This window comes from Coregonus lavaretus (genome assembly GCF_964263955.1).
Source record: "Coregonus lavaretus genome assembly, chromosome: 14".
Taxonomy (NCBI): domain Eukaryota; kingdom Metazoa; phylum Chordata; class Actinopteri; order Salmoniformes; family Salmonidae; genus Coregonus; species Coregonus lavaretus.
The window spans coordinates 3,297,077-3,307,829 of NC_140001.1; the positions used below are offsets into that span (position 1 = coordinate 3,297,077).

The 10,753-nt window shown below is 44.0% G+C and overlaps 1 protein-coding gene across 1 annotated transcript in view; it reads right to left on the bottom strand.

The window, feature by feature from the left end:
• Positions 1–2,107: 2,107 nt before the first annotated feature.
• Positions 2,108–10,753, bottom strand: part of snx18a (sorting nexin 18a) — a 42,041-nt gene continuing 33,395 nt past the window's right edge. Inside the window, exon 3 of the mRNA XM_084177042.1 lies at positions 2,108–3,850. Within this exon, the coding sequence (XP_084033168.1) occupies positions 3,597–3,850 (254 nt within the window). The 3' untranslated portion in view covers positions 2,108–3,596. The remainder of the gene's footprint in view (positions 3,851–10,753) is intronic.

Sequence of the window (10,753 nt, forward strand, 5' to 3'; positions counted from 1 at the left end):
AGGAGTCTGTCTGCTAGAGTCAAGACAGTGGTGACGGTTGGCTGCTCTACTAGGAGTCTGTCTGCTAGAGTCAAGACAGTGGTGACGGTTGGCTGCTCTACTAGGAGTCTGTCTGCTAGAGTCAAGACAGTGGTGACGGTTGGCTGCTCTACTAGGAGTCTGTCTGCTAGAGTCAAGACAGTGGTGTTGGCTGCTCTACTAGGAGTCTGTCTGCTAGAGTCAAGACAGTGGTGACGGTTGGCTGCTCTACTAGGAGTCTGTCTGCTAGAGTCAAGACTGGTGACGGTTGGCTGCTCTACTAGGAGTCTGTCTGCTAGAGTCAAGACAGTGGTGACGGTTGGCTGCTCTACTAGGAGTCTGTCTGCTAGAGTCAAGACAGTGGTGACGGTTGGCTGCTCTACTAGGAGTCTGTCTGCTAGAGTCAAGACAGTGGTGACGGTTGGCTGCTCTACTAGGAGTCTGTCTGCTAGAGTCAAGACAGTGGTGACGGTTGGCTGCTCTACTAGGAGTCTGTCTGCTAGAGTCAAGACAGTGGTGACGGTTGGCTGCTCTACTAGGAGTCTGTCTGCTAGAGTCATGACAATGGTGACGGTTGGCTGCTCTACTAGGAGTCTGTCTGCTAGAGTCAAGACAGTGGTGACGGTTGGCTGCTCTACTAGGAGTCTGTCTGCTAGAGTCAAGACAGTGGTGACGGTTGGCTGCTCTACTAGGAGTCTGTCTGCTAGAGTCAAGACAGTGGTGACGGTTGGCTGTTCTACTAGGAGTCTGTCTGCTAGAGTCAAGACAGTGGTGATGGTTGGCTGTTCTACTAGGAGTCTGTCTGCTAGAGTCAAGACAGTGGTGACGGTTGGCTGCTCTACTAGGAGTCTGTCTGCTAGAGTCAAGACAGTGGTGACGGTTGGCTGCTCTACTAGGAGTCTGTCTGCTAGAGTCAAGACAGTGGTGACGGTTGGCTGCTCTACTAGGAGTCTGTCTGCTAGAGTCAAGACAGTGGTGACGGTTGGCTGCTCTACTAGGAGTCTGTCTGCTAGAGTCAAGACAGTGGTGACGGTTGGCTGCTCTACTAGGAGTCTGTCTGCTAGAGTCAAGACAGTGGTGTTGGCTGCTCTACTAGGAGTCTGTCTGCTAGAGTCAAGACAGTGGTGTTGGCTGCTCTACTAGGAGTCTGTCTGCTAGAGTCAAGACAGTGGTGACGGTTGGCTGCTCTACTAGGAGTCTGTCTGCTAGAGTCAAGACTGGTGACGGTTGGCTGCTCTACTAGGAGTCTGTCTGCTAGAGTCAAGACAGTGGTGACGGTTGGCTGCTCTACTAGGAGTCTGTCTGCTAGAGTCAAGACAGTGGTGACGGTTGGCTGCTCTACTAGGAGTCTGTCTGCTAGAGTCAAGACAGTGGTGACGGTTGGCTGCTCTACTAGGAGTCTGTCTGCTAGAGTCAAGACAGTGGTGACGGTTGGCTGCTCTACTAGGAGTCTGTCTGCTAGAGTCAAGACAGTGGTGACGGTTGGCTGCTCTACTAGGAGTCTGTCTGCTAGAGTCATGACAATGGTGACGGTTGGCTGCTCTACTAGGAGTCTGTCTGCTAGAGTCAAGACAGTGGTGACGGTTGGCTGCTCTACTAGGAGTCTGTCTGCTAGAGTCAAGACAGTGGTGACGGTTGGCTGCTCTACTAGGAGTCTGTCTGCTAGAGTCAAGACAGTGGTGACGGTTGGCTGCTCTACTAGGAGTCTGTCTGCTAGAGTCAAGACAGTGGTGACGGTTGGCTGCTCTACTAGGAGTCTGTCTGCTAGAGTCAAGACAGTGGTGACGGTTGGCTGTTCTACTAGGAGTCTGTCTGCTAGAGTCAAGACAGTGGTGATGGTTGGCTGCTCTACTAGGAGTCTGTCTGCTAGAGTCAAGACAGTGGTGACGGTTGGCTGTTCTACTAGGAGTTTGTCTGCTAGAGTCAAGACAGTGGTGACGGTTGGCTGCTCTACTAGGAGTCTGTCTGCTAGAGTCAAGACAGTGGTGACGGTTGGCTGCTCTACTAGGAGTCTGTCTGCTAGAGTCAAGACAGTGGTGACGGTTGGCTGTTCTACTAGGAGTTTGTCTGCTAGAGTCAAGACAGTGGTGACGGTTGGCTGTTCTACTAGGAGTCTGTCTGCTAGAGTCAAGACAGTGGTGACGGTTGGCTGCTCTACTAGGAGTCTGTCTGCTAGAGTCAAGACAGTGGTGACGGTTGGCTGCTCTACTAGGAGTCTGTCTGCTAGAGTCAAGACAGTGGTGACGGTTGGCTGCTCTACTAGGAGTCTGTCTGCTAGAGTCAAGACAGTGGTGACGGTTGGCTGCTCTACTAGGAGTCTGTCTGCTAGAGTCAAGACAGTGGTGACGGTTGGCTGCTCTACTAGGAGTCTGTCTGCTAGAGTCAAGACAGTGGTGACGGTTGGCTGCTCTACTAGGAGTCTGTCTGCTAGAGTCAAGACAGTGGTGACGGTTGGCTGCTCTACTAGGAGTCTGTCTGCTAGAGTCAAGACAGTGGTGACGGTTGGCTGCTCTACTAGGAGTCTGTCTGCTAGAGTCAAGACAGTGGTGACGGTTGGCTGCTCTACTAGGAGTCTGTCTGCTAGAGTCAAGACAGTGGTGACGGTTGGCTGCTCTACTAGGAGTCTGTCTGCTAGAGTCAAAACAGTGGTGACGGTTGGCTGCTCTACTAGGAGTCTGTCTGCTAGAGTCAAGACAGTGGTGACGGTTGGCTGCTCTACTAGGAGTCTGTCTGCTACGGCTTTGTCCCAAATGGCACCTTATCCCCAACTTAGTGCACTTCTTTTGAACAGGGTTTAAGGCTGTGGTGAAAAGTAGTGCATTAAATAAGGAGCCATTTGGGACACAGTCTACGAGGGGCTCAAGTGTTACCAGAAGTGATCTAACTGTTAAAGCCACTAAACAGTGCTGCTATACTTTGTAACTTTTATGTTGTTACTTTATGTAACTTTTACATTAAGTCACTGTATGACACCTTAAAATTAACTAGTCACTTTACGTTAAAACCACTGGATTTAGGCTACAGGGTGTGATTTCTAAGGCTAAGAACACTCTACCTTCTAAATGTTTAAGTTGGTAGAATAAGCAGCAGTGGAGATACAACTTAGCCTACACGTCATACATCGTTTTCCCTCAGATTCTGATAATAGCACATCCTCCCACTCACTGGACTCCTATACCCTACCAGCCAACCACAGTCTGCGGTTATCAATCAATACATGTAGAAGCCAAAGGCTTTATGACCTTTTGCTTTGTAACCTTTTAGCTTTCCTGGTAGGAAAGTCTCATTTCTGAGGCTCTGATCTACTATACCACCCCCATTAAAACCAAACTAAAATGTCAACTCAAGGCCCTTCAACAGTAGCCACCATTCATGGAATCAACATCCTGGCTTCAGGAGACTATCCAGGTTTGTCTGTCTCTTTCTCACAGTGGATTGTCTTGCTGTCTGGCGGTTGACTGTAATGTCCAGCTGGGGCTACGGTGATTGGCTGACTGAGCGAGGTCAAGGGTCAGATCTGGACCAATCAGAAAGTGGCCGATCAGATCTAGGCCAATCAGGGGTGCCCCCCCCCTACTCTAAGCGTTGTCGTACTTCTGCAGGGCCTCCTCCAGCTTGCCGGTGACCTTCTGGAAGAAGCCAATCTGCTCCGTTAGATACTGCTGCATCTGGGCCTTGAAGTCCCTCACCCTGATCTGGTGGAAGTGCTGGATCTCTGCCAGCGTGGCAAAGGAGATGATGTTGCAGCGTTCGTTGACGCCTTCCGCCTGGGCAGCGTCCATCTTGCCTTCCTCAACGTGCTTCTGGGACTCCTTCACCTTGGTAAGTGCTCCTGGAGAATGAGGAGAGAGAGGAGAGGGTCAGTATTCATAGAGAGGGTCAGTATTCATAGAGAGGGGAGAGGGTCAGTATTCATAGAGAGGGGAGAGGGTCAGTATTCATAGAGAGAGGAGAGGGTCAGTATTCATAGAGAGGGGAGAGGGTCAGTATTCATAGAGAGGGGAGAGGGTCAGTATTCATAGAGAGGGGAGAGGGTCAGTATTCATAGAGAGAGGAGAGGGTCAGTATTCATAGAGAGAGGAGAGGGTCAGTATTCATAGAGAGAGGAGAGGGTCAGTATTCATAGAGAGAGGAGAGGGTCAGTATTCATAGAGGGGAGAGGGTCAGTATTCATAGAGGGGAGAGGGTCAGTATTCATAGAGAGAGGAGAGGGTCAGTATTCATAGAGAGAGGAGAGGGTCAGTATTCATAGAGAGGGGAGAGGGTCAGTATTCATAGAGAGAGGAGAGGGTCAGTATTCATAGAGGAGAGGGTCAGTATTCATAGAGAGAGGAGAGGGTCAGTATTCATAGAGAGAGGAGAGGGTCAGTGTTCATAGAGAGAGGAGAGGGTCAGTATTCATAGAGAGAGGAGAGGGTCAGTATTCATAGAGAGGGGAGAGGGTCAGTATTCATAGAGAGAGGATCAGTATTCATAGAGAGAGGAGAGGATCAGTATTCATAGAAAGGGGAGAGGGTCAGTATTCATAGAGAGAGGAGAGGGTCAGTATTCATAGAGAGAGGAGAGGGTCAGTATTCATAGAGAGAGGAGAGGGTCAGTATTCATAGAGAGAGGAGAGGGTCAGTATTCATAGAGAGAGGAGAGGGTCAGTATTCATAGAGAGGGGAGAGGGTCAGTATTCATAGAGAGAGGAGAGGGTCAGTATTCATAGAGGGGAGAGGGTCAGTATTCATAGAGAGAGGAGAGGGTCAGTATTCATAGAAAGGGGAGAGGGTCAGTATTCATAGAGAGAGGAGAGGGTCAGTATTCATAGAGAGAGGAGAGGGTCAGTATTCATAGAGAGAGGAGAGGGTCAGTATTCATAGAGAGGGGAGAGGGTCAGTATTCATAGAGAGAGGAGAGGGTCAGTATTCATAGAGAGAGGAGAGGGTCAGTATTCATAGAGAGAGGAGAGGGTCAGTATTCATAGAGAGAGGAGAGGGTCAGTATTCATAGAGAGGGGAGAGGGTCAGTATTCATAGAGAGGGGAGAGGGTCAGTATTCATAGAGAGGGGAGAGGGTCAGTATTCATAGAGAGAGGAGAGGGTCAGTATTCATAGAGAGGGGAGAGGGTCAGTATTCATAGAGAGGGGAGAGGGTCAGTATTCATAGAGAGGGGAGAGGGTCAGTATTCATAGAGAGAGGAGAGGGTCAGTGTTCATAGAGAGAGAGGAGAGGGTCAGTGATGTTTTACTGGAGTCAATGGAAGGACAGCACTTCTGGCAACAACAACTTGATACGTCAACATTATCATAACCATTATGTGACCACCAGTTGAAAGCAAGTTCACATACACTGAGTGTACAAAACCTTCCTAATATTGAGTTGCCCCCATTTACGCCCTCAGAACAGCCTCAATTCGTAGAGGCATGGACTCTACAAGGTCTCTAAAGCGTTCCACAGGGATCCTGGCCCAGGTTGACTCCAATGCGTCCCACAGTTGTGTCAAATTGGCTGGATGTGCTTTGGGTGGTGGACCGTTCTTGATACACACGGGAAACTGTTGAGCGTGAAAAACCCAGCAGCGTTGCAGTTCTTGACACAAACCAGTGCGCCTGGCACCTACTACCATACCCCGTTCAAAGGCACTTAAATCTTTTGTCTTGCCCATTCACCCTCTGAATGGCACAACATACACAATCCATGTCTCAATTGTCTCAAGGCTTAAAAATCCTTCCTTAACCTGTCTCCGCCCCTTCATCTACACTGATTGAAGTGGATTTAAAAGGTGACATCAATAAGGGATGATAGCTTTCACCTGGATTCACCTGGATTTACCTGGCCAGTCATGGAAATGTTTTGTACACTCAGTGTATGTGCACAGTCCATGACAACAAGGAGGCTCAGCTTTCATAAAATGAGGCTGGGTTCCGAAGTAAACATTACATTGACGTAACATAATATTACACAGACATAGCACTAGGCCTGAATTAGGCTTCATTGCCATATAAGAAACTTCCATTAAACCTCTCATAACAGATTAGATCATTGTAGATCTAAAACTGTCTTGATGACTGAGGGCTCGACCAAAAAAATAGTCTCCAGATTCCTGACATGAACGACCTGTTCCCATCGGCCAGAGAACTCTGCCTGGGCCCGAGTCTACTCTGTAGGCATTGTTCAAGCCAATAAGAATGGGTCCGAACAGGGAACTACAGCTAAAAATACCAATGCATTACCGCACAGGCCTGGATACCCATTTTAGGGGTTTATAGCTGTAGAGTACAGTGCCTGCACGGCTCAATAAAAATCCTTTACAAACACTAAATATAGCCCTGAGTTTTTGGGCATTGGTTGTCTGTTCGCCACTTTAGGTGTGATCTTGTTAACCGTGCATAAGCAATGCTTCTTGATAGTTTCACAAACAAACAAATAGACCTGAGGCTAAGCAAACACTACTGTGAATATTAGGTGATCAGTAGTACTGATGCTGTTCTAATGTTCTACTACTGATGCTGTTCTAATGTTCTACTACTGATGCTGTTCTAATGTTCTACTACTGATGCTGCTCTAATGTTCTACTACTGATGCTGCTCTAAATGTTCTACTACTGATGCTGTTCTAATGTTCTACTACTGATGCTGTTCTAATGTTCTACTACTGATGCTGTTCTAATGTTCTACTACTGATGCTGTTCTAATGTTCTACTACTGATGCTGTTCTAATGTTCTACTACTGATGCTGCTCTAATGTTCTACTACTGATGCTGTTCTAATGTTCTACTACTGATGCTGTTCTAATGTTCTACTACTGATGCTGCTCTAATGTTCTACTACTGATGCTGTTCTAATGTTCTACTACTGATGCTGCTCTAATGTTCTACTACTGATGCTGTTCTAATGTTCTACTACTGATGCTGTTCTAAATGTTCTACTACTGATGCTGTTCTAATGTTCTACTACTGATGCTGTTCTAATGTTCTACTACTGATGCTGTTCTAATGTTCTACTACTGATGCTGTTCTAATGTTCTACTACTGATGCTGTTCTAATGTTCTACTACTGATGCTGCTCTAATGTTCTACTACTGATGCTGTTCTAATGTTCTACTACTGATGCTGCTCTAATGTTCTACTACTGATGCTGTTCTAATGTTCTACTACTGATGCTGCTCTAATGTTCTACTACTGATGCTGTTCTAATGTTCTACTACTGATGCTGTTCTAAATGTTCTACTACTGATGCTGTTCTAATGTCTACTACTGATGCTGCTCTAATGTTCTACTACTGATGCTGTTCTAATGTTCTACTACTGATGCTGCTCTAATGTTCTACTACTGATGCTGCTCTAATGTTCTACTACTGATGCTGTTCTAATGTTCTACTACTGATGCTGTTCTAATGTTCTACTACTGATGCTGTTCTAATGTTCTACTGCTGATGCTGTTCTAAATGTTCTACTACTGATGCTGTTCTAATGTTTTACTACTGATGCTGCTCTAAATGTTCTACTACTGATGCTGCTCTAAATGTTCTACTACTGATGCTGCTCTAATGTTCTACTACTGATGCTGTTCTAATGTTCTACTACTGATGCTGTTCTAATGTTCTACTACTGATGCTGTTCTAATGTTCTACTACTGATGCTGTTCTAAATGTTCTACTACTGATGCTGTTCTAATGTTCTACTACTGATGCTGTTCTAAATGTTCTACTACTGATGCTGTTCTAATGTTCTACTACTGATGCTGTTCTAATGTTCTACTACTGATGCTGTTCTAAATGTTCTACTACTGATGCTGTTCTAAATGTTCTACTACTGATGCTGTTCTAATGTTCTACTACTGATGCTGCTCTAATGTTCTACTACTGATGCTGTTCTAAATGTTCTACTACTGATGCTGTTCTAATGTTCTACTACTGATGCTGTTCTAATGTTCTACTACTGATGCTGTTCTAAATGTTCTACTACTGATGCTGTTCTAATGTTCTACTACTGATGCTGTTCTAATGTTCTACTACTGATGCTGTTCTAAATGTTCTACTACTGATGCTGTTCTAATGTTCTACTACTGATGCTGTTCTAATGTTCTACTACTGATGCTGTTCTAATGTTCTACTACTGATGCTGTTCTAATGTTCTACTACTGATGCTGTTCTAAATGTTCTACTACTGATGCTGTTCTAATGTTCTACTACTGATGCTGTTCTAATGTTCTACTACTGATGCTGTTCTAAATGTTCTACTACTGATGCTGTTCTAATGTTCTACTACTGATGCTGTTCTAATGTTCTACTACTGATGCTGTTCTAATGTTCTACTACTGATGCTGTTCTAATGTTCTACTACTGATGCTGTTCTAAATGTTCTACTACTGATGCTGCTCTAAATGTTCTACTACTGATGCTGTTCTAATGTTCTACTACTGATGCTGCTCTAATGTTCTACTACTGATGCTGTTCTAAATGTTCTACTACTGATGCTGCTCTAATGTTCTACTACTGATGCTGCTCTAAATGTTCTACTACTGATGCTGTTCTAATGTTCTACTACTGATGCTGCTCTAAATGTTCTACTACTGATGCTGCTCTAATGTTCTACTACTGATGCTGTTCTAATGTTCTACTACTGATGCTGCTCTAATGTTCTACTACTGATGCTGTTCTAAATGTTCTACTACTGATGCTGCTCTAAATGTTCTACTACTGATGCTGTTCTAATGTTCTACTACTGATGCTGCTCTAATGTTCTACTACTGATGCTGTTCTAATGTTCTACTACTGATGCTGCTGTAATGTTCTACTACTGATGCTGTTCTAAATGTTCTACTACTGATGCTGCTCTAAATGTTCTACTACTGATGCTGTTCTAATGTTCTACTACTGATGCTGCTCTAATGTTCTACTACTGATGCTGCTCTAAATGTTCTACTACTGATGCTGCTCTAATGTTCTACTACTGATGCTGTTCTAATGTTCTACTACTGATGCTGCTCTAATGTTCTACTACTGATGCTGTTCTAATGTTCTACTACTGATGCTGCTCTAATGTTCTACTACTGATGCTGTTCTAATGTTCTACTACTGATGCTGCTCTAATGTTCTACTACTGATGCTGTTCTAATGTTCTACTACTGATGCTGCTCTAATGTTCTACTACTGATGCTGTTCTAATGTTCTACTACTGATGCTGTTCTAAATGTTCTACTACTGATGCTGCTCTAATGTTCTACTACTGATGCTGTTCTAATGTTCTACTACTGATGCTGTTCTAATGTTCTACTACTGATGCTGTTCTAATGTTCTACTACTGATGCTGTTCTAATGTTCTACTACTGATGCTGTTCTAATGTTCTACTACTGATGCTGTTCTAAATGTTCTACTACTGATGCTGCTCTAATGTTCTACTACTGATGCTGTTCTAATGTTCTACTACTGATGCTGTTCTAATGTTCTACTACTGATGCTGTTCTAAATGTTCTACTACTGATGCTGCTCTAAATGTTCTACTACTGATGCTGTTCTAATGTTCTACTACTGATGCTGTTCTAAATGTTCTACTACTGATGCTGTTCTAATGTTCTACTACTGATGCTGCTCTAATGTTCTACTACTGATGCTGTTCTAATGTTCTACTACTGATGCTGCTCTAATGTTCTACTACTGATGCTGTTCTAATGTTCTACTACTGATGCTGTTCTAATGTTCTACTACTGATGCTGTTCTAATGTTCTACTACTGATGCTGTTCTAATGTTCTACTACTGATGCTGTTCTAATGTTCTACTACTGATGCTGTTCTAATGTTCTACTACTGATGCTGTTCTAATGTTCTACTACTGATGCTGTTCTAATGTTCTACTACTGATGCTGTTCTAATGTTCTACTACTGATGCTGCTCTAATGTTCTACTACTGATGCTGTTCTAATGTTCTACTACTGATGCTGTTCTAATGTTCTACTACTGATGCTGTTCTAAATGTTCTACTACTGATGCTGCTCTAAATGTTCTACTACTGATGCTGTTCTAATGTTCTACTACTGATGCTGTTCTAATGTTCTACTACTGATGCTGTTCTAATGTTCTACTACTGATGCTGTTCTAATGTTCTACTACTGATGCTGTTCTAATGTTCTACTACTGATGCTGTTCTAATGTTCTACTACTGATGCTGTTCTAAATGTTCTACTACTGATGCTGTTCTAATGTTCTACTACTGATGCTGTTCTAATGTTCTACTACTGATGCTGTTCTAATGTTCTACTACTGATGCTGTTCTAATGTTCTACTACTGATGCTGTTCTAATGTTCTACTACTGATGCTGTTCTAATGTTCTACTACTGATGCTGTTCTAATGTTCTACTACTGATGCTGTTCTAATGTTCTACTACTGATGCTGTTCTAATGTTCTACTACTGATGCTGTTCTAATGTTCTACTACTGATGCTGCTCTAATGTTCTACTACTGATGCTGCCTAATGTTCTACTACTGATGCTGTTCTAATGTTCTACTACTGATGCTGTTCTAATGTTCTACTACTGATGCTGTTCTAAATGTTCTACTACTGATGCTGTTCTAATGTTCTACTACTGATGCTGTTCTAATGTTCTACTACTGATGCTGTTCTAAATGTTCTACTACTGATGCTGCTCTAATGTTCTACTACTGATGCTGTTCTAATGTTCTACTACTGATGCTGTTCTAATGTTCTACTACTGATGCTGTTCTAATGTTCTACTACTGATGCTGTTCTA